General features: G+C 42.8%; 2 protein-coding genes across 2 annotated transcripts; both read right to left on the bottom strand.

Moving 5' to 3' along the window:
- Nucleotides 1-633: 633 nt before the first annotated feature.
- On the bottom strand, nt 634-21,212 carry tmprss15 (transmembrane serine protease 15). The gene is made up of 24 exons (XM_060936599.1): nt 21,086-21,212; nt 20,606-20,742; nt 20,362-20,429; nt 19,489-19,676; nt 15,565-15,684; nt 14,863-14,971; nt 13,604-13,713; nt 11,970-12,107; nt 11,179-11,328; nt 10,963-11,068; nt 10,712-10,859; nt 9,371-9,512; nt 8,892-8,981; nt 8,454-8,579; nt 7,735-7,875; nt 7,265-7,375; nt 6,113-6,239; nt 5,590-5,685; nt 5,285-5,334; nt 4,938-5,175; nt 4,583-4,764; nt 1,871-1,966; nt 1,463-1,602; nt 634-825 (listed from the first exon to the last, which is right to left on the bottom strand). Exons 1-24 carry the CDS (start codon nt 21,210-21,212, stop codon nt 634-636), a joined length of 3,132 nt encoding a protein of 1,043 aa, XP_060792582.1.
- Nucleotides 21,213-24,641: 3,429 nt separating this feature from the next.
- On the bottom strand, nt 24,642-27,649 carry rbm11 (RNA binding motif protein 11). Its single transcript, XM_060936598.1, has 4 exons — nt 27,554-27,649; nt 26,207-26,369; nt 25,298-25,341; nt 24,642-24,903 (listed from the first exon to the last, which is right to left on the bottom strand). Exons 1-4 carry the CDS (start codon nt 27,647-27,649, stop codon nt 24,643-24,645), a joined length of 564 nt encoding a protein of 187 aa, XP_060792581.1. The 3' UTR covers nt 24,642.
- Between the last annotated feature and the right edge of the window lie 284 nt (nt 27,650-27,933).

The raw sequence follows: 27,933 nt of genomic DNA, 5'->3' as shown, positions 1-27,933 counted from the left end.
TCCCTGAGTAGTGCACTATACAGTGGACAGGCTGTGGATTTGGACAGCAGGTATACTGCTGCAGGTCCTCGCTCTGTCTCTCGTCCCTACAGCAGGTTTAATAATAATGATGCATTTTATTTATAAGCGCCTTTCAGGACACTGTACAATGAATAAAACAACAATAAATAAAATCAACATACATAAAAGAAACAATGGAGAGTGTAACAGAAGTTAAAGTGGATGAGCAATCTTAAACAGGTGAGTTTTGAGTTTAGGCTTGAAGATGGGGAGAGAGTCAGAGTTCCAGAGGTTTAGTGCTTCAGGTAAGCTCTGCACTCGTGTGTGTGCTTTACACACTGAGGTTCTGCAATCGGTTCCACTTTAGAACAAAATTACTCCGACACAATGCGATTCTTCACAAGAGACAGCAATCCCACATGAAGTTGTTTTTAAAATCATTTTATTTAGTTCCACTTGATTACAAGTCTAAATAATAAAACAGCAATCGCCTGATCACAGCAGCTTCCGGTTCGATTATTTGCTGCTCTTTAATGAACTGAGAACCTGCTGCTGTGAGGTTTGAACACGAGCGTGAATATCATGATTACGGTACATCTGAAAAACAAGATACTGTTCAGGAAGCGGAGATGTTTATAATGTCCATCTCATGCCGTCCCAGTGTGAGTACAGGCGTCGAGTTTCCAGTATCCAGTCTGTGAACTGTGGGAGCAGTGCATACACTCCGGGACGTCCAGGTCGAGCACAGCCCACGCCAAACGACGTCACGCCCACCAAATTCCAGAACCCTTCCTCCTCGCACATCAACGGCCCTCCAGAGTCACCCTGTTACACAGAAAAAGTCATTTTCTCTTCAATCTCCACAACGTCTCACAGTCCTCACTTTGACACTGGTCCCCATGTTGTTTTTAATCCCCACTTTGTCATTGGTCCTCACTCTGTCTATAGTCCCCTGTGGAAGCGAGGGCGTGGTCGAGCAGGGGTTTGTGAATGGAGAACGAGACCAGGGAGGGTGAGTGGCAAAGTGATCGCACCTGTGGTGAATTAATGTGTGTGCGCGCGTGTAAAAGCACTGAAACATCCTGTGCTTCCTGTCCCAGTGCTTCAGCGTCCACCACAGGGTCAGGGACACATTGCACTGGTACCGAAACCCGGGACACTGAAGCACTGCGACAGGTGGGTTTTTGCTTGAATAGATCCTTTTTTAATGAAAGACTAATCACTTATCAGTGCTTACACACACACACACATATATATATCACGTTAATTAACCACAGGTGCGATCACTTTGCCACTCCCCTTCCATGGCCTCGATCTCCATTCACAAACCACCACTTGACCACGCCCTCACTTTGTTTATAGTCCCCACTTTGTTTACACCATAAAATGTGGTAAAACATGTGTAGACACACACACACACACACACACGCACGTACGCACACACACACACACACACACACACCTGACAGGTGTCAACTCCGCCCTCTGGGTATCCCGCACACACCATCCGTTCAGTGATGATGTATTCAGGAAGTCTCTCCTGACACACACTGTTCTGAATGAGTGGCACCACGGCCTGCTGTAATACATCAGGTCTAATACCTACACACACACACACACACACACACACACACACACACACACACACACACACACACACACACACACATTACCGGTACCTTGTTACCTTCAACTGAATACATTTACAAGGAGTTTTATCCCTAAAAAAGTTTAAAACACAGGTATTTGTTTGTAAATTGAAAGTAATCATGAACAAAAGATGATATTTTGTTAAATAAATAATAATTTGTAAGAGCTAACAATGATTTGTTTGTTGGCCGAGAAATATTTTGTAATCCAGCATGCAGACCTCCTTCAGTGAGTGCCCCCCAGCCTGCGATCACACACTTCCTTCCTGCTACAATCTGCTGATGGGGCGCTGGCAGGCAGATCGGCTGGATGTAGTCTGACAAAAATAAAATAAAAATGATTTTTGAAAAAAGTTTCAAAATCAATATCAGTTTATCAGCTGTACAGATTTTCATCTGTGTGCAGTTTATTCAGAAGTCGAGTAAAAAGAGCTGCTCTTGTTTTATTTGCTTATTATTGATCTCAAACCGGGCGGCACGGTGGTGTAGTGGTTAGCGCTGTCGCCTCACAGCAAGAAGGTCCGGGTTCGAGCCCCGTGGCCGGCGAGGGCCTTTCTGTGTGGAGTTTGCATGTTCTCCCCGTGTCCGCGTGGGTTTCCTCCGGGTGCTCCGGTTTCCCCCACAGTCCAAAGACATGCAGGTTAGGTTAACTGGTGACTCTAAATTGAGCGTAGGTGTGAATGTGAGTGTGAATGGTTGTCTGTGTCTATGTGTCAGCCCTGTGATGACCTGGCGACTTGTCCAGGGTGAACCCCGCCTTTCACCCGTAGTCAGCTGGGATAGGATCCAGCTCGCCTGCGACCCTGTAGAACAGGATAAAGCGGCTACAGATAATGAGATGAGATGAGATGATCTCAAACCAGTACGAGTCAGCTCTCACTGGTGTCCCGAAGTGAACTTCAGCCCTTCTGGTTCACGAGTTGTGAGTTTGTTTAGTGGAACACGTCCCTGGTGTAAACTGGGATGAAGATTTGTTTACAGATAATGATCTGAGATAACTAGGGATAAACTTAGCTCATGTTTAAAATCATTAAAATTCTGTAAAGCTGCTTTGTGACAATGTCTATTGTTAAAAGCGCTATAGAAATAAACTTGACTTTTGATCATCTTTCTGCTTTTCTTGTGTTACTGTTTCTGATGCTTTTATCCAACAGGAACACGATTCTTTGGACTGACGATGATAATGATGGAATGAGGTGTATGGGAGTGTATGGAGGAGTGTGTGTGTGTGTATGGGAGTGTGTGTGTGTGTGTGTGTGTGTGTGTGTGTGTGTGTGTGTGTGTGTGTGTGTTGTGTGTGTGTGTATGGAGGTGTATGGGAGAGTGTGTGTGTGTGTGTGTGTGTGTGTGTGTGTGTGTGTATGGGAGTGTGTGTGTGTGTATGGGTGTGTGTGTGTGTGTGTGTGTGTGTGTATGGAGGCGTGTGTGTGTGTATGGAGGTGTATGGGAGTGTGGGTGTGTGTGTGCATGGAGGTGTGTGTGTGTGTGTGTGTGTGTGTGTGTGTGTGTGTGTGTGTGTGTGTATGGGAGTGTGTGTGTGCATGGAGGTGTATGGGAGAGTGTGTGTGTGTGTGTGTGTGTGTGTGTGTATGGGAGTGTGTGTGTGTGCATGGAGGTGTATGGGAGAGTGTGTGTGTGTGTGTGTGTGTGTGTGTATGGGAGTGTGTGTGTGCATGGAGGTGTATGGGAGAGTGTGTGTGTGTGTGTGTGTGTATGGAGGTGTATGGGTGTGTGTGTGTGTGTGTATGGGAGTGTGTGTGTGTGTATGGGTGTGTGTGTGTGTGTGTGTGTGTGTGTGTGTGTATGGAGGCGTGTGTGTGTGTATGGAGGTGTATGGGAGTGTGGGTGTGTGTGTGCATGGAGGTGTATGGGAGTGTGGGTGTGTGTGTGCATGGAGGTGTGTGTGTGTGTGTGTGTGTGTGTGTGTGTGTGTGTGTGTATGGGAGTGTGTGTGTGCATGGAGGTGTGTGTGTGTGTGTGTGTGTGTGTGTGTATGGAGGTGTATGGGAGTGTGGGTGTGTGTGTGTATGGAGGTGTATGGGAGTGTGGGTGTGTGTGTGCATGGAGGTGTGTGTGTGTGTGTGTGTGTGTGTGTGTGTGTGTATGGGAGTGTGTGTGTGCATGGAGGTGTGTGTGTGTGTGTGTGTGTGTGTGTGTGTGTGTGTGTGTGTGTATGGGAGTGTGTGTGTGTGCATGGAGGTGTATGGGAGAGTGTGTGTGTGTGTGTGTGTGTGTGTGTGTGTGTGTGTGTGTATGGGAGTGTGTGTGTGCATGGAGGTGTATGGGAGAGTGTGTGTGTGTGTGTGTGTGTGTGTGTGTGTGTGTGTGTGTGTGTGTGTGTGTGTGTGTATGGGAGTGTGTGTGTGTGTGTGTGTGTGTGTGTGTATGGGAGTGTGTGTGTGTATGGAGGTGTATGGGAGTGTGTGTGTGTGTGTGTGTGTGTGTGTGTATGGAGGCGTGTGTGTGTGTATGGAGGTGTATGGGAGTGTGGGTGTGTGTGTGCATGGAGGTGTATGGGAGTGTGTGTGTGTGTGTGTGTGTGTATGGGAGTGTGTGTGTGCATGGAGGTGTATGGGAGTGTATGGAGGCGTGTGTGTGTGTATGGAGGTGTATGGGAGTGTGGGTGTGTGTGTGCATGGAGGTGTATGGGAGTGTGTGTGTGTGTGTGTGTGTGTGTGTGTGTGTGTGTGTATGGGAGTGTGTGTGTGTATGGAGGTGTATGGGAGTGTATGGGAGTGTGTGTGTGTGTGTGTGTGTGTGTATGGAGGTGTATGGGAGTGTGTGTGTGTGTGTGTATGGAGGTGTATGGGAGTGAGTGTGTGTGTGTGTGTGTGTGTGTGTGTGTGTGTGTGTGTGTGTGTGTGTGTATGGAAGTGTATGTGTAATGTGTGAGGGTAATACTGTGATGAAATAGTGTGAGTTTCAGTCGTTACCTGTGAAGTTGACTTTGTCCTGTAAGTGTATGAGTGCGATGTCCGAGTCTTTCGTTCTCCTGTTGTAGTTTTGGTTCATGATAATCAGGTCAATTTTGTGATTTTGTCTGTCTGCAGTGTTGGAATTGTACTGATCATGAAGACCCAAAACCACGGTCCAGAGGGACAGGTCAATGTTCTTCCTGCAGAAGTTAATGATAAAAAATGATTCACTAAGAAGCAGAAAGTAGTAAAATACCGTCATGATCGCAGTCAGAGCTTCACCATGAGCTCAGCTGGATTATAAATGTTCACAGTATGATGGATTTCCGTTTACTGAAGTTGCTGTAAAAACAAAATGGATTTTGTGTCTGACCCGTAAACGCAGTGCGCCGCTGTCACGATCCACTGCGAGTCGATTAACGTGCCTCCACAGAGGGTTCGTCCCAACCAGCGTAACGTGGCAATCCAGGGCCACGCCCCCTTCACTGCGTCCTCTCCTCCCACGATCCTCCCTTCCACACCTTCACTCGCTCCATCCTCCTCCTCCATCACGCTCGACTCTCTCGCCACAGACGGCGCTGGGTTCACTACCACCTTCTGTTTTCCACACGCTGGAACATTATTTTATGACATTACATTTTCATCTGGCTTTCAAAATTATTTCAGCGATTTGATTTTATTAACTTATGAACGGTATCTGATTGGCTGAAAGTGACTCACGCTGGTTATCACAGTGGAGTGATACGGCCTTCTCACTGGGACATTTCTCACTGAATAATAAAAGAAAATTAATTCATTTCAAAATAATGCAATTAAACTACAGTGAAACTATTCATAAAAAAATAGGGGAAGAACTGTCAGTTAAATGCTCGGTGAAAATAAAGTTCTGGTAAACTGCTGCAGTCTCCGAGCCTCAGAAAGCACGCCACAGGACGAAGCTGCAGCTTTATTTTACACTCAGAGACGAGATTTTGTTCCTTTATCAAAAATCAAACTCTTCTTATTCCACACAGGTTCTCTTTTACCTGGGTTTCACATTCATGGAGCCGTTAGCAGCCTGAGTCACGATGACGAACGGAGCGTCTTCAGCCGAAACAGACACGAACGAAGCGTTTCCTGATCTAGAGTAAAGTAATTAATGAATTAATTAATACCAGCTGCAACAGCACAAGCTCAGTTTACTAAAGTTTTACCAAATCATGGATTCAATAATTTTACAGAACTGTTTTCATACATTGATTAATCAATCTAATCTATACATTAGTTATTTTATAAATAATTAATGTAATTAAATCTGACATTTATTCAGAAGGAAAGCAAATCTGAAAAGAAATTTAATCAATAAATTGTGTGCCTGGTAAAAATAAATAAATAAAACAAAACAACTGAACAGACAGCAGGACTAAAACTGATAAATATAAATTGAGGGATAAAAGTAAAGTGTATGAGACCAGCAGGGCTCCAACAGCAGCACTGCTCAATAATCATGCTTTATATTTATATCTGCGATGCTCTGGATGATGTGGATGTTTGCACGTGCTCAGTCACCTGTAGCCTAAATATCTGCAGAAGTATTTGGAGAAGTGCGAGCTCCAGTCAGAGGAACAGGCCGTGTAGAGACGCCACTGAATCTCAATCTGCAAACGAGGAGCTCCAGGAAACTCCGAGAGACGTGCTGTAATACACACACACACACACACACACACACACACAATAAATACACTAATATGGCATTAACACTGACACACAGGACCAGTCAAAGTCTGTACACCACTTCTACTTCAGTGTTTTTTCTTTATTTTCATGAATTAACTCACTTCCTGTCTTAAAGTAATGATGGATGTCGTTTCTCTTTACTCAGTCAAGCAGTTCTCGATATAATATGGATTACTACAATTGTGTGATAGAGAACTTTACTAGGATATTTTTATTATTTACTGTTTAATCTCAAACGCATTAAGAAGGTGAGAAACTCGTCCACTAATGACCTTTTGACGAGACACAGCTGCTAATTGAAAAGTATTCCAGGTGACTCCCTCATGAAGCTGATTAAGAGAATGATAATAGTGTACAAAGAGTCATCAAGGGAAACAACGCTGGATACGCTGAAGAATCTAAAACAGCGTTTCTCAACCTTTTTTCAGTCACGGCAGAAGTATGCAAATTCTCAAGGCACCCCCATATAAAATATACGCAGTCACGCTGACCATACGCTGACCCCGGCAGTGACGTCGTTGTGACATGGGAAAGGGGGCGTGAGACAAATTTTGATGATGCATGAGGCGGCGATGATCTGCATTAGTGTAACTATTGTTTTTAGGAATTTTAATTCATTTTATTTATTTCAATGTTAGAATATATAATTTTTTGACGGCACCCCTAACAAAGCCAGACGGCACCCTGGTTGAGAAAGGCTGCTCTAAAATATCAAACTTTTAGTTTTTTAACACTTTTTTGTTTCCCCACATAATTTCTTACATGTTCCAGATGTTATTTCGGAGTGTTTAATATCTTCAGTTTTGTTCTACAGTGTAGAGAATCATCACAATACAGAAACACCTGTGGATGAGTAGAGTAGGGGTGTACAAACATTTGACTAGTACTGTGTATTCATGTGCATTATGGGTAATATAAACTGGCCCCAGTGCATTGTGGGTAATATAAACTCGCCCCATTGCATTGTGGGTAATATAAACTCACCACAGTTGGCCTCGTCTGAAGCGTCAGGGCAGTTCTGAACACCGTCACACACACCGGAAGCAGACACACACACTCCGGCTCTGCAGCGGAACTCACCAGCCTGACACGCCTCTGCAGGAAAAACAACTTACTCTTATTTTACTTCCTTCATGTAAGATTTCATTTGTTTATGCTGCTCAGAAACACCGACAGCTCACCTTCATTACAGAATTAAACACTTACTGATTAAATTAATGAATTAAACTAAGGAGTTAAAGTCTGGCTCCCATGTCAGATTTACATTTCAATGCAAACTTCATTCATTCATAAATAAATAAGCAAGGATGCAAGCTCCAATTTGGACTTGAACTTTAGTTATTGGATTTAAAATCAATAAAACAAACTGACTGAGCAAAATATTCAGACTGATCATAAAAATAACTATTTTTCTTTTTTTATGAATGTATTATTGATTATGTTCATTGTTTTACCCGGCTGGCCAAGGTTAAAGCCCGTGCTGAAATTAGCCAGAAATCCACGTCCATGTCCAGAAGAATCGGAGAAAAATATCACCATCATCTCAGAGGTGGTGGAGAAAACATCAGGAAAATCACGCTCACCCGTTAACACGCCTTCAACATCATGGAATTAACACAACACACACACACACACACACACACACACCATTACCGATATGATTATTTTATAACTGTGTTATTAATGTGTTTATAATATATAATTATAATAATAATACATTTTCTGAAGGGTAAATTAGTTTCATTTTCCTGTAGGAAGTATTACAATATACTCAAAGTTTTAAAATTGAAAATGAAGTGTTTATGATCAGATCAAACTTCATTAACTGTACAGCACACAGACTGATAATCAATGACTCAATAAAGTGTAGCATTTATCCCGTTATAGTTACTGTGGGGGGAAATACAGTAAAAAATTTAAATATAAATGATATAAATCGTAAACCACGGCAAAAAGTAAAGCCGTTATCATGATATGAAACGAGGACATGTCTCTTTATAAACTCCAGTAAAATAAATGTGGGATTATATTTATATTTTGATAACAACATATGATTTCCCATGATTTGTGTCCTATGTAGCATCAGATTAATGAATATAATTAATGCAGACTGTAAACATGATGTTCTGAGATGTTTCAAGAGATTTCGAGACGTTCTGAGACTCTCTCTCACTCAGTAAAGTAGAATTTGGGTCAACTCCGTCACGAATCTCTAACATGTCGAACCCAGACTCTAAAGAGACGTCCTGGAAATGCAGTTGAATATTTTGCCCTCGTTCAGCATGTAAAATCCACACACCTGAAAACACACACACACACACACACACACACACACACACACACACACACACACACACACACACTCTTATTAACGGAGCGTCTGCTGTACACGTCCCTGTGAATGAGCTGCTGTTCCTGTAGAAACAATAACATTAATGAGAACGAGGTCATTAATATAAACCTGCACTACAGTCAGAGCTGCTGTTATGGAGAATTAATCAACACCTTCTGACCAATCAGAGTCCAGAACTCATATTTACAGGGTGCAGAATAAGAGGATTTGCTTGTGACAGTGTGGTGTTGTGTTGTTTATTACAGATGGATTACTCACACGAGGCACCGTGTCTGTAGCTGTGAGGGTAATTTGGTGAGCTGAAGGTCGAGTTTGATGCGTAAAGGTCAAAAGGGCCTCCACAGTCAGCTGGAGTGGAGAAACAGAACGGTTAATCAAGCAGAACAACTTTCGAATTCGAAAAGAGGAAGACAGACGTGATTACTGGTGCTGAACTCGTATAAAAACATTAACACTGAAAATATCTGCAGTGTGTGAAGTTATTAACGAACATTTCACCCCAACAGATTACAGAATATTTAAAAACAACTGTGATGTCTAAAATGCTCGAAAATTTATATTTAAGGATTTTTTTAACCGATACGGTATTTACAGAAATGCTGAGATGTGCAGTGGGTGGAGAGACAGAACTCAGGAGAACTGATGAAGACGTTCAGATGATCTCCTGCACTTCACCACCTGAAACCGGACCATCACACACACGGTGGAGTATAAAACATGAAGGAGGCGTGTCGTACCGGGCACTGGAGGGGGCGTGGTCGGGAGAGGGACGGGAGTCGGGTCAGGTGGTGATGGTCCACACGGCCCAGAGGTCAGGCTGAAGTCATCCAGTGCAATATCGTTCCACACGCCTCCTCTGCTCCGCGCTTCAAATACGATCTGAAATGAGGCGATCGATGATGAAGGGAAATAAAAGTGTGGATGAGGAGGAAATGTTTCCTGCTCAAAACTTATTTCAGAAAAGTGAAGTGAATTTTATAAAATATGCATAAAATCTTTTAAAGAATGTTATAAAGTTTTGCGTAAAGGTCTCGGATTCGCAGCTGATGGGAAACATCACCATTTTATCTCAATCTGATTCACCGAGAATGAGACAGAAATAAAGAAATAAAATATATAGTGAGTGAGTGAATAAACAAACAAACCAACAAGAATAAATACTCATCCCTTCCCACAAAAGCACTGTATATCTGTTTTGTAAAATAACAGACATTAATGATCGAAGGCCAAATAAAACAATTTAGATTTCAATGTAAATTTGTACAAGTAAAGAAATAATGAATGAAGTTATTAAAATATTTTTAAAAAGTAATAAGCAATCATTCTCAAATTTTTGCAAGAAATTCACAGATGCTGTCACGACAAATTGATTTTACAAACAAAACAGTAAGTTGATGATTAAAATGTCTCCAGTGATATTTAAACTCATCTCATCTCATTATCTGTAGCCGCTTTATCCTTCTACAGGGTCGCAGGCGAGCTGGATCCTATCCCAGCTGACTACGGGTGAAAGGCGGGGTACACCCTGGACAAGTCGCCAGGTCATCACAGGGCTGACACATAGACACAGACAACCATTCACACTCACATTCACACCTACGCTCAATTTAGAGTCACCAGTTAACCTAACCTGCATGTCTTTGGACTGTGGGGGAAACCGGAGCACCCGGAGGAAACCCACGCGGACACGGGGAGAACATGCAAACTCCGCACAGAAAGGCCCTCGCCGGCCACGGGGCTCGAACCCAGGACCTTCTTGCTGTGAGGCGACAGCGCTAACCACTACACCACCGTGCCGCCCTATATTTAAACTATTTATTATTTTATTTTCTGAATTTTCTTCCACTGATAGAAAACGATTCCAGATGACTTTATTCACAGATGTAAGAACTTTTATATCAAAACTTCAGTCAAACTTCACACTTTTTTATTTTTTTTTAAGAAAATGTTTTTAAATAAGAGATGTTCATGTCACACAAAATGTTGCTGAAGTTGGAAATAAAGCTTCTGGTGATGTCACTATAAACATCATTAATATTAATTGTTTTAGTCTTTTACTTCCTGTTTGTGACGCTGACCGTTTGTTCCGTCGTCTCCTTTATAGTGACTTGTTTGTAGTTCCAGTTGTCTCCGTAGTTTCCGTCTTTGTAGAACAGGACCTGGACGCCCGAGTCGCGCTCTGCCTTCACCTTCAGACACCAAACGTGCAGCCCGAACATGTGATACCTCAAAGAGCAAGACACGAAGGCTATTGGTTCATATTTTAACATGTTTAACATGATATTTAACATGCGCTCAGTGACGGTGTCAGAAACAGAACGACACGAACCAGAATCTCAAACACATCGGTTCTGCTGAGGGAGCCAATGGGAGGCTGCGGAGATAGTAAAACTTCTGCCAATTTCCTGGAGTCCTCGGAGTTATGATGTAGTACCCTAGAACATGGGTGTGGTTTGGGACATGCCCAAAGTGAAGTGATGAACAATTCACATGACAGGGATCTGAAATAAACAGTTCTGTGTCGAGAACAGATGTGGATGTTTACCAGACTGGTTAGCGAACGTGTGGTCGACGCTCGGGCCGGTCAAAGAAGGGGGAGAAGATCCGTTCCTCCTGGTCCAGTCTCCATGATCACTAACATCGTGCCTCCAGAAACAGAAGCCCTCCTCAAAGGAGCAGTTTATCTTCTCCTCATCTGAACACAGAGAGGGATTCATTCATTTGGTTTATTTATTCGTCTCATCATCAGGTCCAAGTGTTACAGACATAATAATAATAATAATAATAACAACGCTGTATTTTATTCCAGGTGTTCACGGAGATGTTATGTAACCATGACAACGAGCATGAATGCGGTTTTGTGCTCGTCCCGTGGTTACGCTTCATCACAAAAACAACAAATTCACACCTGCTGCAGTTTGGAGATGTTTTAATGAAACGAGCAGGAAATGGCCAAGGCGTTACCATAGCGACAAGTGTATAAAACTGATGATAAATAAAGGACTCAAAGCTCAGCTCAGTGTAATACTCTTCAAAGAGAAAATAATGACAAAAATAAATAAATTCTCCTTCACACTCTGAACGTTCTTATCGTCTCACTAATGTGGTCGTGTTACTTCCGCTTTAGGTTTTTCACTTCTTCGGACCTGAACTGTAAAATCGGATCCAAACACGACCTGAACGCATCTCCATCCAAACGCTTTCAAAGGAAGCTGCGTGAGATCACACAGCGTACTGGATCTGCAGGGGAGTCGAGCTAATGACCTCCAGCTGAATACGGAGATCAACTGAAGGTACAAAGTGCAGAAGTTTACAGGTTCGAGACGGGAGACGCACTGCTGAGGAGTGAGAGGTTCTCCGCTTGGTACGTGGCGTTAAAGCCTCGCTGGTTGTTGATGATATCAGACACGAACATCACTGTGGCCTCATGGGAAAAAATCCAAAGGACTCCAGGAGACGAACCGGACAGCGAGTCTGAGGAGGAGACGGGACATGGAGTCAGTGAGTCTCATACGCTACGTTCACACTGCAAGGCTTAATGCTCAATTCCGATTTTTTTGTGAAATCCGATTTTTTTGTGAGGTCGTTCACATTAACAAATATATGCGACTTGTATGTGATCCTCAGTATGAACGAAAAGCGACCTAAAAGTGTTCCGCATGCGCATTGCAGGATACGACGACGTCACACGCAGTGAGCATGGCCAGTGTTTACGGAAGTAAAACCGCCCGGTTGCGGTATGACTCATCCAATCTAGCTTGAATAGCTGCATCTCCCCAAATGGAAATCAGCTCCCTAACCTCTGCGTCCTTCCATTGAGAAGATTCAGAACCTTCACAGCCCGAAGCGTCCCTCGCATTGATGTCATGCGCAGGGGCGCAGATACGTTTTTTGAACTGGGGGGGACAAAAAACTGGGGGGGGGGGGACAAAGCTGCCAGCAAACCAACCCCAACCCCGATATGCCTGTCAAACTTGTTGTGGGTTACTATAGCAACCAAGCTCGAGCTCGCAACCTGTGCAGTCTGCGCAGCTCAACCAACCGAATATCAGTCTTTGTTTTGTTTTATGTGAGTTGTTGCAACTATGTATACACTGCTGTGCACCTCAATAAACCGAATGGTAATTAGTCTTTTGATTTTTCCGTGAGGTTTGCCTTATGCAAAGAAAGACAGCATAGACGTTTTTTCCTCCCTATAAGTGGAGGGGACCGAACGAGGTGAATTTAAATCTGGGTGGGACGAGTCCCACCCTCTATCTGCGCCCGTGATTATGCGCCATGTTGTTGTAACTTTTTTGAGAGACCCGCCGCCTACTTCAGCGCAGAATAGTGACGTTTGTGGCTTGTTGATGACGTGTAAGTCGGATGAATGCGACCTGGCGGTTCAGACTGAAGTCGCATATGAAAAGAGCGGATAGGAATCGGAATTAGGACCACATATCCAAACGGCCTGGGTCGGATTTGAAAAAATCGGATCTGTGTCGTTCATATTGTCAATGAAAGATCGGATACAGGTCACATATGGGCGAAAAGATCGGATTTGAGTCACTTCAGCCTGCAGTGTGAACGTAGCCAAAATGTTTCCTTCATCTTCCCGACTGTACGGAGGAACCGACTCCTTAACTGTTCACTAATTAACATTCATGTCAATAAGAAATAAATAAAACAGCTGGTGTTTACATATTTATTTAAATTACACTGATTGGTGCTTAAAATTCACTTTTATTTAAAGTAAGTAAATAAAACTCCAATTGCAGCGCACTACTGCTGATCAATAAATGTTAAAGTAAAATTCAAAGTAATTTCTATTCTATACATTTATAAGTTTATTCTATTCAATATTCCGCAGTTTCATCTGATCATTAATCTGCTCATGATTATTACATTTAATCAAATATTATGCAAATGAGCTGACAGGTGTAAAGCATGTTAGCATTTTCAGATGATCTGAAATGTAATCTAAAACTCACACGCCAGGGTTTTATCAGCTCCAGTTCCCTCGTACAGCTTCAGAAGATCGAAGCCAGGCTCCATATCAAAAGCCTCGAAATCGATCTTTATACTCAGACCTTCATTAACGCTGAGAAAGAGGTGAAAAATAAACATATTGTTTTGTTACAACACATTAACAGACTAACGAGCACAACCCCTTTAATCAGAGGGCAGATGCAGGATTACTGTAGGATGAGATCAGGGAGGTGATGATGATGATGATGATGATGATGATGATGATGATGAAGGAAATAATTCTATCACTACCACTGATAAAGTGTAAAGTGGTGTAAACTATGGACAATAAAATGTCAGAGAGAGAGAATTTAGAGAGATAGACACAGAGAGAGAGATATTACAGAGAGACACAGAGAGAGAGAGAGACAGAGAGAGAGAATTTAGAGAGATAGACACACAGAGAGAGAGCGAGATTTGAGAGAGACAGAGAGAGGCACAGAGAGAGATATATTTGAGAGAGACACAGAGAGAGATTTGAGAGAGACAGAGAGAGAGACACAGAGAGAGAGAGATTTGAGAGAGACAGAGAGAGAGACACAGAGAGAGAGAGATTTGAGAGAGACAGAGAGAGAGAGAGATTTTAGAGAGAGACACAGAGAGAGAGAGAGAGAGATTTGAGAGAGACACAGAGAGAGAGATTTTAGAGAGAGACACAGAGAGAGAGAGAGATTTGAGAGAGACAGAGAGAGATTTTAGAGAGAGAAACCGAGAGAGAGAGAGACTGAGACACAGAGAGAGAGAGATTTTAGAGAGAGACACAGAGAGAGACACACACAGATTTTAGAGAGAGAGAGAGATTTGAGAGACACACACACACACACACATTTTAGAGAGAGACACAGAGAGAGAGAGAGACAGAGAGAGAGACACACAGAGAGAGAGATTTTAGAGAGAGAGACACAGATTTTAGAGAGAGAGACACAGAGAGAGAGAGACACACACAGATTTTAGAGAGAGAGACACAGAGAGATTTTAGAGAGACACACACAGAGAGAGAGAGAGACACACACACACACACAGAGAGAGAGAGACACACACAGATTTTAGAGAGAGAGACACAGAGAGATTTTAGAGAGACACACAGAGAGAGAGAGAGACACACACACACACACACACACACACACACACACACACACACACACACACACACAGAGATTTGAGAGAGAGACACAGAGAGAGAGAGAGAGAGAGAGAGAGAGAGAGAGAGAGAGAGAGATACCGTATGACCCAGCGGCAGACTGTACCACTGTCGTAATCCAGGGGGAAATTGTTACTGTGGAAGGATCCACTCGGCCCCAGCAGGAGGAACCGCCCATCACACACCGTCGCTACACAAACACACCTTACACTCAGTCATTAATCAATTAATCACTTCTAATTATTTAATGTGAATCATTTAGTTTAACAATGGATTTCATTTCAATTTTTCCTGAAAATAATTGATTAATCTGATTAATTATTAAAATTCAACAAAATTATACATCAAGCCATATATTTTAATCAATTTAATAAATGTATTTAAATCAAATTTACATTTAAAAACCCCTCATTATTCAGGATTCACAAAACAACAGAAAGTTGAATTAATAATAAAAAGTAATAAAAACAAAAGTGGGAATTTTTTTCTTTCAAATTGTTTAACATGTTTACTAACGAGCTTCAGTCAATACTTTAATAGTAAACTATTTAACATCCATTTATACAAATAATAAATCATTTCAGCTTCATTTAAAATGTTACTGATTGATGTTTTATATATGAAGTGTGTTAGACAAATACAGAGATCTACAGAGAGGGAGAGAGAACAGAGAGGAGACAAACTGACAGACAGACACAAACAGGCAGATTGACAGGGAGACAGCTGGATAGAGTAAGAGACAGACAGAGAGACAGACAGACAGAGAGACAGACAGATTATTACCACAGGTGCTGTGAGACTCATCGGAGGCGTCGGGACAGTTTGGTTCTCCATCACAGAAACTGTCTAAAGGAACACACGTCACAGCGTCTCCACACGCTTTCTGTCCATCAGGACATTGTACTGCGCGCGCGCACACACACACACACACACACACACACACACACACACAGTATGTAATGTTAGATGAAAAAAAAGTTTTCACTCAGATCTGTTTTAATTTTTCCCTCAGAAAATCAGAGAATAAAAATTAATCATACCTGATTTGAATAATTACACATCACGTACCTGTGACGTGACTGTGAGAGGTGACGATGTACCTGTGATGTGACTGTGAGAGGTGATGATGTACCTGTGATGCGAGTGTGAGAGGTGATGATGTACCTGTGATGCGAGTGTGAGAGGTGATGATGTACCTGTGATGTGAGTGTGAGAGGTGACGATGTACCTGTGACGTGACTGTGAGAGGTGACGATGTACCTGTGATGTGAGTGTGAGAGGTGATGATGTACCTGTGATGTGAGTGTGAGAGGTGATGATGTACCTGTGATGTGAGTGTGAGAGGTGACGATGTACCTGTGATGTGAGTGTGAGAGGTGACGATGTACCTGTGATGTGAGTGTGAGAGGTGATGATGTACCTGTGATGTGACTGTGAGAGGTGATGATGTACCTGTGATGCGAGTGTGAGAGGTGATGATGTACCTGTGATGCGAGTGTGAGAGGTGATGATGTACCTGTGATGTGAGTGTGAGAGGTGACGATGTACCTGTGACGTGACTGTGAGAGGTGACGATGTACCTGTGATGTGAGTGTGAGAGGTGATGATGTACCTGTGATGTGAGTGTGAGAGGTGATGATGTACCTGTGATGTGAGTGTGAGAGGTGACGATGTACCTGTGATGTGACTGTGAGAGGTGACGATGTACCTGTGATGTGAGTGTGAGAGGTGACGATGTACCTGTGATGTGACTGTGAGAGGTGATGATGTACCTGTGATGTGAGTGTGAGAGGTGACGATGTACCTGTGATGTGAGTGTGAGAGGTGATGATGTACCTGTGATGTGAGTGTGAGAGGTGATGATGTACCTGTGATGCGAGTGTGAGAGGTGATGATGTACCTGTGATGCGAGTGTGAGAGGTGATGATGTACCTGTGATGCGAGTGTGAGAGGTGATGATGTACCTGTGATGTGAGTGTGAGAGGTGACGATGTACCTGTGATGTGAGTGTGAGAGGTGATGATGTACCTGTGATGTGAGTGTGAGAGGTGATGATGTACCTGTGATGCGAGTGTGAGAGGTGACGATGTACCTGTGATGCGAGTGTGAGAGGTGATGATGTACCTGTGATGTGAGTGTGAGAGGTGATGATGTACCTGTGATGTGAGTGTGAGAGGTGATGATGTACCTGTGATGTGAGTGTGAGAGGTGATGATGCACCTGTGATGTGAGTGTGAGAGGTGATGATGTACCTGTGATGCGAGTGTGAGAGGTGATGATGTACCTGTGATGTGAGTGTGAGAGGTGATGATGTACCTGTGATGTGAGTGTGAGAGGTGACGATGTACCTGTGATGTGACTGTGAGAGGTGACGATGTACCTGTGATGTGAGTGTGAGAGGTGACGATGTACCTGTGATGTGACTGTGAGAGGTGATGATGTACCTGTGATGTGAGTGTGAGAGGTGACGATGTACCTGTGATGTGAGTGTGAGAGGTGATGATGTACCTGTGATGTGAGTGTGAGAGGTGATGATGTACCTGTGATGCGAGTGTGAGAGGTGATGATGTACCTGTGATGCGAGTGTGAGAGGTGATGATGTACCTGTGATGCGAGTGTGAGAGGTGATGATGTACCTGTGATGTGAGTGTGAGAGGTGATGATGTACCTGTGATGTGAGTGTGAGAGGTGACGATGTACCTGTGATGTGAGTGTGAGAGGTGATGATGTACCTGTGATGTGAGTGTGAGAGGTGATGATGTACCTGTGATGCGAGTGTGAGAGGTGACGATGTACCTGTGATGCGAGTGTGAGAGGTGATGATGTACCTGTGATGTGAGTGTGAGAGGTGATGATGTACCTGTGATGTGAGTGTGAGAGGTGATGATGTACCTGTGATGTGAGTGTGAGAGGTGATGATGTACCTGTGATGTGAGTGTGAGAGGTGATGATGTACCTGTGATGTGAGTGTGAGAGGTGACGATGTACCTGTGATGTGAGTGTGAGAGGTGATGATGTACCTGTGATGCGAGTGTGAGAGGTGATGATGTACCCGTGATGTGAGTGTGAGAGGTGACGATGTACCTGTGATGTGAGTGTGAGAGGTGATGATGTACCTGTGATGTGAGTGTGAGAGGTGACGATGTACCTGTGATGCGAGTGTGAGAGGTGACGATGTACCTGTGATGTGACTGTGAGAGGTGATGATGTACCTGTGATGTGAGTGTGAGAGGTGACGATGTACCTGTGATGTGAGTGTGAGAGGTGACGATGTACCTGTGATGTGAGTGTGAGAGGTGACGATGTACCTGTGATGCGAGTGTGAGAGGTGATGATGTACCTGTGATGTGAGTGTGAGAGGTGATGATGTACCTGTGATGTGAGTGTGAGAGGTGATGATGTACCCGTGATGTGAGTGTGAGAGGTGACGATGTACCTGTGATGTGAGTGTGAGAGGTGATGATGTACCCGTGATGTGAGTGTGAGAGGTGACGATGTACCTGTGATGTGACTGTGAGAGGTGACGATGTACCTGTGATGCGAGTGTGAGAGGTGATGATGTACCTGTGATGTGAGTGTGAGAGGTGACGATGTACCTGTGATGCGAGTGTGAGAGGTGATGATGTACCTGTGACGTGACTGTGAGAGGTGACGATGTACCTGTGATGTGAGTGTGAGAGGTGATGATGTACCCGTGATGTGAGTGTGAGAGGTGACGATGTACCTGTGATGTGACTGTGAGAGGTGACGATGTACCTGTGATGCGAGTGTGAGAGGTGATGATGTACCTGTGATGTGAGTGTGAGAGGTGACGATGTACCTGTGATGCGAGTGTGAGAGGTGATGATGTACCTGTGACGTGACTGTGAGAGGTGACGATGTACCTGTGATGTGAGTGTGAGAGGTGATGATGTACCCATGATGCGAGTGTGAGAGGTGATGATGTACCCATGATGCGAGTGTGAGAGGTGACGATGTACCAGTGATGTGTGTGAGAGGTGATGATGTACCCATGATGCGAGTGTGAGAGGTGATGATGTACCCGTGATGTGAGTGTGAGAGGTGACGATGTACCCGTGATGCGAGTGTGAGAGGTGACGATGTACCTGTGATGCGAGTGTGAGAGGTGACGATGTACCTGTGATGTGAGTGTGAGAGGTGATGATGCACCTGTGATGTGACTGTGAGAGGTGACGATGTACCTGTGACGTGACTGTGAGAGGTGACGATGTACCTGTGATGCGAGTGTGAGAGGTGATGATGTACCTGTGACGTGACTGTGAGAGGTGACGATGTACCTGTGATGTGAGTGTGAGAGGTGACGATGTACCTGTGATGTGAGTGTGAGAGGTGACGATGTACCTGTGATGTGAGTGTGAGAGGTGATGATGTACCTGTGATGTGAGTGTGAGAGATGACGATGTACCTGTGATGCGAGTGTGAGAGGTGACGATGTACCTGTGATGCGAGTGTGAGAGGTGATGATGCACCTGTGATGTGAGTGTGAGAGGTGATGATGTACCTGTGATGCGAGTGTGAGAGGTGATGATGCACCTGTGATGTGAGTGTGAGAGGTGACGATGTACCTGTGATGTGAGTGTGAGAGGTGACGATGTACCTGTGATGTGAGTGTGAGAGGTGATGATGTACCTGTGATGCGAGTGTGAGAGGTGACGATGTACCTGTGATGCGAGTGTGAGAGGTGACGATGTACCTGTGACGCGAGTGTGAGAGGTGATGATGTACCTGATGTGGTGATGTGAACACTGCTGCTGTTTATGATGAGTATTGAGTCTGGAATATTCTGTAAACCAGAGATTAACTGCTGCTGCACCACTGTTACTTCCACAATGTCCTCAAACAGCACAGTGAAGTGGACTATCACACTGCCCGGACTGTTTTACACACACACACACACACACACACACACACACCTCTCAGTGTAGGTTTCATCTGCAGAACCAGTAAAAGCTCTGTGTCTGATATTTTTAGTTCAGAAAGAGAGAATCATCTGTGTGCTTTATTGATTGTATCACTACTGCAGCACTGACTCACAGGTGGCTGTTGGTGTTGTTGATGGTGTGGTGGAAACTAACCCCCCCCAAACTTCGACTCTCATCTTGCCTTGAATCCCATCCCTAACCCCGTCCCATAACCCCACCCCAACCCCTCCGCTAATCATATTCCTAATCCCGCATCTAATCCTGCCCCTAATTCCACGTCTAACCCTGCCTCTAGTCCCACCTCTAATCCCATCCCTAACTATCTCTAACCCCACACCAACCCCACCTCTAATCCTGCCCCAATTCCATCCCCAAACCCACCTCAAATACTGTCCCTAACCTCGCCTCAAGTCCCATCCTTAACTCCACCTCGAATCCCACTATGAACCCTACCTCTAATCCTGCCCCTAATCCCATCCCTCACTCCCCCCACAACCCCAACTCTAATTCCATCCCTGACCCTGCCTCTAATCCCACCCGTAATCCCACCCCTACCCTAACTCTGTGATTTGTGCCCAGTTGTGTGATGTTGGTTTATGATGAAGACTTTAAATGATGTTCAGAAATAAACGCCGACCTGAAGTCCGTCACTCTGCAGTTCCTGAACTGTGCTTTTATTGAGCCGAGTGCGAACGCCTCTGTAATCTAAAATAAAACACAGAAGTAGAACCATAATGTAATCATTGTCTAAATATCATTGTACATCACAGGATATAAACAACCACAATAATGATCATATCTCACGCTTATCACTGCTATGTTCACTAAGCTTACAGTTCATAGTTCACGATGAGGTCTCTAATAAAGTTGAATTGATTCACCAGTTGCTGTGTGTCAAAGGCCAAAGCTTTAAAGTGCACACTGCTCCTGTTCCTGAGCTCCTCAGTGAAACTCGCTCCCTCTGAGATCGTCAGACTTCCAGTAAACGATGAGTTGCTGCTTCCTGTTTGCCCTTTACCTACAACATCCAACCTGCCCTTAATCTCAGAACATTTCTCTACAGATTTAATTACACAAAGAGGTGTTCGTTTACACGTCCCAAATCAGGCTCTATTCACTCTATAGGCCACATAAACACCATCAGTCCACTGTGGGGTAGGGTTTGGGTTCCCACTCCCGAACCACACCCCTTTTCACTATACTGGACATTTCATATGGAACTGTAATAAAGTTTATGTGGTGAACTTGTTCATTAAAGTGCACAACAGCAGTCAAAGTCATGACGTCCGGTCCATTCAGTGTACAACTAAAAACAGAAAGTGTGTAAAATCATTTTTATTAAGAATTTAAAATGTCCTCACCTGAGAAGACCAATAACCAGGACAAGACAATGAGACAGATACACACTACAAACAAGATGATGATCACGGTGCTCAGCAGAACCTCCAGAGAGGAACATGGCGTCGTCTTCCTTGTCTTCCTGCACATTGCTCTTCACTCGTCCACTCGCCGGAACGTCTCACTGTGTCTCATTCACGCTCCCTCACGCTAAAGAGTGGCGTCTCTTAACCCTGAACACAAATCTGATGTGCATTATCTTCCTCCTCCTTTAAACAGTGACGTTCTGAATCTGTAATAACTTTATGATGCCTCCGTTTGGGTCATAATGATGCTCTAAAGGTTTATTACTCTTTGTCCAATAGGAAAACTAGCACTTAGTGCTAAAGATGCAGTGTATCGGTGCAGGAGTCCAGCAGCACCACGTCAGGGAGGGAATAAAAACAAAACCACGTCAAGATCAAGTAAAGTATCTCACTGAGAAATGTAATAATATTAAAGACTATTCACTTACAGCTTATTAATATAGTTTATTAAAATAACCTGAAAGATGCGTCTCAAATAACACATGCACTACATACTGCACAAGTTTATATGTATTCGCATAATACTCATGGCCTTAGTATTGAACATGCTGTGTGATTTGGGACGCGTCCACAGGGGACTGGAGATAGTTAACCCTGAATCAGAAACAGCTTGGACAGTATGTTGAGTTGAAATTGTTATTGTTTTTCAAAAATAAACACTTATTTCAATTCTAATTCTTGCAACACATTTAAAAAAAAAAAAAAAACTAACAAGAAGACAGAGTAATCTATATGCCCCGCCCTATAGACCAACTCTATACCAAGTTTCAAGATCTTGTCACATTTTTCAAGTTCTGCTGCAGGAAACCAACCCGACCTCTTTACACCAACCTCAGCAGCCCAGGGCATAAACCCACCGGGCCTTTGGTCCAGGGAAGCTAAACATTTTAATTTCTCACATTTCTTTGTATCAAAAGCCACATATACATTACTGAATCAACACACATACCAACTTTCAAAAATGAAAATTTCTCAATTTTCTTAGTATGAAAAGGCCCATCTGCATCACCTCGTTAACACGTTTACCAAGTTTCAGATCCGTATCATGAATAGTTTTGGATATACGCTCCGGAAACCAACATCACTCTTAGAAACAGAGTCAAAATCTAGTTTTTATGTAAAAATTTGAAAAATACTATTTTTCAAAAATCCAAAATAGGAAAAGGCACCAGTTCACATGTTTCTTGATATCTATACAAAGTTTCATGAAGATATCTTCAGTAGTTTTAAAGAATTGGCCCGGAAACAAAAACGTGACCGGATGGACGGAACCTGTTTCTTTATCTCCCGCTAAACTTGGTTTGGGTGGGAGATTAAAAAAAAAGTTGTTACAGTAAATAATTTCCCATTTTATAATGTTTATAATGATGTGTATAATGTTCCCGTTCCTTCTCCCAGCACTTAAAAGCTGTGTATGGACTGAAGACTCCAAGTGATGACGTGTTTCAGGTGTTATTTTTGTCCCGTTCTTCCTGTAAACAGGTCTTAAGGTGTGGAACAGCTCGGGGTCGTCACTGTCATATTTATCATTTCTAAATTCTCCACAATTCTCTGTTGGGGACAGAGGGGACACGCCCTCTTCTTCCACAGCCACGCCTTTGTAATGTGAGCAGAATGTGGTTTTGCGTTGTCTTGTTGAAATCTCCCTGGAAAAGACGTCGTCCTGAAGGCAGCAGATGTTGCTCCAAAAATCTCAGTGGACTTTTCTGCATTAATGCTCCATCACAGAAGTGTAAGTTACCTTTGCCAAGGGCACTGACCCAACACCATACCATGACACACCCTGGCTTTTGGACTTGTTTCTGGCAACAGTCTGGATGGTGATAGTCTTTTCCTCTTTGGTCCGGAGCCCATGGTGTCCATTTCTTCCAAAAAAGACCTGGAATACTGATCCGTCTGATCACAATACCCATTCCCAGTGTGTGATGGTCCGTCCCAGACGCCTCTGAGCCCAGAGAAGTCACCCTGAGCCCTTTACACACTGAAATTCCTCCAGATCCCTTGAATGGTTTAGTGATCATATGTACTGTAGAGGGTGAAATATCCAAATCCCTTCCTATCTTTCTCTGAGGAACATTTGTTTTTAGATATTTCAATAATTTTCTCATGTATTTGTTGATAAACTGGAGATCCTCGGCCCGTCTTTACTCCTCAAACACTCGGCCTTTCCTGGACACTGAATTTGTATCACATCATGATTATAGTCACCTGTTGTCATCACCTGTTTCAAATCCACATCATTATTTAATTGTTGTACTTCATTACTCGCCCTAAATTTCCCCGTCCCAACTTTTTTTGGAAAGTGTTGCAGGTCTGAAATGCAGGAATGGATGGATATTAGCAAATGAAATGAAGTTGACCAACAACAACAAAAAAAGAAATATCTGGGGTTCATTCTGTCTGTAATGAAACACAAGTCACAGTTCATTTACAAATCGCTGCTTTTTTTTAATTTGGATTTTCCACACCGTCCCGAATTTGTTCCCCAAATCAGTTTCTAAACACATTTATTTATTAACAAGTAAACATTTCCCAGCGTGACACAGCAGTTTATTAAACACACTCGGGATGTTATCGGTAAAGCTGAGGACGCAATTTATTCCCGTCTCCTCCCTTATTGCAGTTTTAAATCCTATCTAAAAGGCATTTATTAATCAGGAGGAACATCTGGAACCCAGATTAATGTTCGGTGTCCTTCCTGAAGGGGACAGGATTTATTTATTTATTTATTTACTTCTTTGCAATAAAACTGTCACACAAAGATGTTTAAATACGTCTGATTATCACTGGATCACAAAGGTCATGAAACACACAGGATGAAAGTCCTGTTCAGCTCTTAGGAAATTCTTTACGTGAATCAACTTTTGTCTCGATTGTGCTGCATGTACATAATTTTATGATGGAGGCCACGCCCACTTCCGACTCTGATTTAACAGAAAAGTAATAACTGACTGAAAACAAACTGGATTTAACAGTGCTTTTAATTTCAGGAGTGTAAATTTATGCGCGCACACACACACACGATCTCCTGATGTATAAATAAGAAGGAAAATCAAACAGTCAAATACAAAATAATAATAAAATATACACAAAAACAAACAAACAAATAAACAAACAAATAATGAATCAACCAAACTGTAAATGAGGAATGTGCAAATATATGAGATTTAACACACGATTCTGGCAACGTTCAGACTCCAGAAATGAAGTCCGTCACATTCAGACGGTCAGCTGACTTCTAAGGGCACTTCAGCAAACATGAAGGGTGTGTGTTCAATCTCTTCACTGAACCCGAGACAGGACTGCTCCTCTAATCATCATCGCTATTATTATTATTATTATTACAGTCATAAATTTAAACATTCTCGGATTATCCTGATAAAGTCTAAATGGGGACACACACACACACACACAGCATGTTTAACAGAGTAATTATCCTAACAGAGAGAAGTTTTAAACACGTGAACAGTCTCAGCTGTGTGTAAACTCCTTGATTAACTTCTGTATTTTTTCTTCTGTTTGTTTTTTCTCACGCGGTTTCTTCTACTTTTACGGTGATTCTTCAGCTCCGGGTTTTGCTCCATGCCCCTCTCCTCGGAGTCGGTATAGTCTAAAGCCTGGGTCAGCCCATCTGAACAGGAAGTCCAGGAAACCAATCCAACATTTGGCCACGCCCATGGCATTACAGGAGGGAAGTAGGGACCCTCAGCAGGGTACATGGTTGGAGAGAAGGGACCAAGGGCCAAACCAGACGTCTACAACAGAAGGAAGGTGTTTTAGTCTTAATCTTTATTTTTAGTTCTTCAGACTTCTTTTAGTTTCTGATTTTGCCAGCGGTTTGGACGATGCTAATCTGGTAGCCACATGCTTCCATTATGTGCTAGCTACATTAGCATTAGCTTTGTAAATCCAGTGGGAGAACGAACTGAGGGAACGTCAGACACCCGACTGATCCACTACATTCAGTGGAAGGAAAGACACCGAAGACAATTTAATTATGCACAACCATATATATGTTTTATGTGATGTCACTTCCTATGATTACCTTATATGGGGAAAGGTAGATTTATTTTTTTTTTGCACCGTATTCCTTTCTGGTTTATGAATAAATAGATTAAATTAGGAAGTGTGTGTGTGTGTGTGTGTTACCTCATCTCTCCAGTTGTGTTCGTCCTGAGCTGAGAGTGTGTGCGCTGAAAAATAAAGAGGAGAAAAGATTTCCCGTCACTAATATCTGGTTTATAAACTGCTGCACGTAAACACACCGTATTGTTTTAATTATAATACGGTGATGAGATCATCATTAACCTCAGTAAAATATAAAATAATCAGCATGTTCATGTAATAAAAATAGATTTTCTGTATAATGTGTTTATGGCTCTGCTTCAGTCATGAATGATTCAAATCTTTTGGTGTGAATCGTTCAGGTGAGTGAATCAGTATGAATCGTTTTGTTTTTAATTCAGTTGTTGATAATGGGCGTGGCTAAGTACAATTTCACTGAATCTTTTGACTAAGTTCCTGTCCTGTTCAAAGAATCAGTGTTCACATGAATGAATCATTTGGTCGTTGCTGAAGTGATTCACTCAAAAACATGGCATTAAACGAATCACTGAAGGAATCATTTAACTCAACTGACTCAAATGGCTCAGGACTCCTGTGTGCACGTGTTACAACTGATACAGGGACTTTAACTGTTCCGTGAGTGTGTTCGTGTATTTATGAAAGAAAGTACAGTGTTTGTTACTGACAGCAGTAAACACGTGCAATCACAAATTAGCATAATTACAAACAAACACAAGCTCCTTGTGAAGTGAACGGGAAGGTTCCAGCCTTTGGTATTTTTCTAAACACCAAAATGCTGAGCTCCATCAACACTGCCAGAAACTACACTTCACCTGTAGGAGGCGCTAATGAGACCTGATTGTGTTTCTCTGAGATTTACAGTCTGGATTAATTTATGTACAGCCCGGGGGGTGGGGGGTGGGGGAGTACAGACAGATTCTGGGATAAAATTAAAAAAATCCAAATGTTAGTGCAGTAAAGTGAGTCACTTACCGTAATGATGCCTCAGTGTGATTGGACAGCCGTAGAGCCAGATCCCGTCCAATAGAGCGATGGCGTAGGAAACCGCCTCGGCGTGTTTATAGTAAACAAATCCGTAAGATTTCTGATTTCCATCTCGATCTTTTGGAATAATGACTTTCTGCACCGGTCCTGCCTGAGAACACGACAATAAAAATCAGCTCATACAGAATTGAATCATTCGTGAACAAGGAGTTTACCGTTTTAATGTTGTATTATGGTTTACATTATTACTAGTGAACGCAGAAGTCAGTAGTGCTGCGATTGTTACACTCAAATCTGAGTTTGGCTGCAGGATAATCATCGAGTTTTTCTGCACTTTCTCCTCGTTATTTATTGCTTCAAAATCATTCTTTCTCACGCCAACAAACTCACAAAGACACACAGAGCGTCTAGATCGGTTTTATTTTGAGGTTTGAACCCTCAGATTTTTCCAGGAGCGCTGGACTGTTTTATCATTAACTGATTACATGTGAAGGGTTAATTATTAAAGCTGAGACTTTATGGATAAGTAATAAACACTGCGTGTGTTACGGTGAAACACTGAATGACAGTGTGATGAAGCTTGGTTACTGTTACACCCTGAAGGTGATTATTTTCCTCGAACTGCACGTCCCTGAGTGTTTTACTCCTCTCACACCACAGCAACTGACCAACTATTCCAATTTACTAACAACAAAATGTTGTATTTTTATCTGTTTAGAGTTACATTTAATGTTAATTTATGTTAGTTTCTGTTGTCACTTATGTTACAGCAGCTATAAACATTCGCTCCCTCTTTATTCTCTCAAAGTTAAAACGATTAAAAAAAATCTCAGCTTGTTCCATCGTGTTCCTGAGAAACTGTAGAGAAGTGTAAACTCCTCCTCTGTCCTGAAGACGCCTGAGAACGTAAAGTTCCAGCTTCACCTCTGACTGATACACAGCGTTGACACTGGAGACTCCTTACAGAAACCACACACACACACTTCTCCTCACAGAAACTTCACCACATCAATAACTAATTTAATTAATTTATTATCAGTGCAGCGTCTGCTGGACACGCCCCTGTGAATGAGCTGTTACTATAGAATCGATAGCATATAAGAATGAGTGCATTAATATGAACCTGCACTACTGTCAGAGCTGCTGTTAGAGAGAATTAATCAACACCTTCTGACCAATCAGAGCCCAGGATTCAGCAGCGCTGTGGAGTGAGATGTTTCAACACACATCAACCTGATAAACACACTCAGTAAAATATAACCAGTGAAATGATGCTTTGATGATTAGAATTAAAGCTCCAATTAATGTTTAATTAATAAATGAAGTGTGTGTCACCTGCAGGAAGAGCTCATAGAGGATCTCCTCCCTCACACAGCTGCTCAGATTGAACACCACCACAGTGCGCTGCTCCTCTCCCTCTCTCTCCTGCATCCTCCACTTCACTCACATCAGCACCGACCGGAAGTGAAAGAAGAATTCAACCCTTCCTTCCGCTTTTCGCCTTGTCGTGATTAACCGGCTGATTTTCCGACACTGCACTTCCGCTCGGCTCCAGCAGAGGGCGGAGCTACACACACACGTTTAAAGCAAAACAAGGATATTATTATTGATTAATTTATATATTTATTTGTAAGTTTTAATGTTAAATGTGTTTATAAGTTGAGCATAGAATCAGACAATAAAAACTAATTAATCAAATAAATTAAATATGTGTT

The sequence above is a fragment of the Neoarius graeffei genome, chromosome 12, assembly GCF_027579695.1.
Source record: "Neoarius graeffei isolate fNeoGra1 chromosome 12, fNeoGra1.pri, whole genome shotgun sequence".
NCBI lineage: Eukaryota > Metazoa > Chordata > Actinopteri > Siluriformes > Ariidae > Neoarius > Neoarius graeffei.
This window is presented reverse-complemented; position numbering and strand designations above follow the sequence as displayed.

Bases quoted from the DNA above. Each gene is read 5' to 3' on its own strand.
- tmprss15 (XM_060936599.1), bottom strand. From the start codon at position 21,212: ATGTGCAGGAAGACAAGGAAGACGACGCCATGTTCCTCTCTGGAGGTT. The intron at 14,972-15,564 runs GTAATAATCTGT...GTGTTTGTGTAG, and splicing joins TGAGTCTCACAGCACCTGTG to CGACGGTGTGTGATGGGCGG. The intron at 8,982-9,370 runs GTACGACACGCC...TCTCCACTCCAG, and splicing joins CACGCCCCCTCCAGTGCCCG to CTGACTGTGGAGGCCCTTTT.
- rbm11 (XM_060936598.1), bottom strand. From the start codon at position 27,649: ATGCAGGAGAGAGAGGGAGAGGAGCAGCGCACTGTGGTGGTGTTCAAT. The intron at 26,370-27,553 runs GTGACACACACT...TCGTGTTCTCAG, and splicing joins TCTATGAGCTCTTCCTGCAG to GCAGGACCGGTGCAGAAAGT. The intron at 25,342-26,206 runs GTAAGTGACTCA...TTTATTTTTCAG, and splicing joins CACACTGAGGCATCATTACG to CGCACACACTCTCAGCTCAG.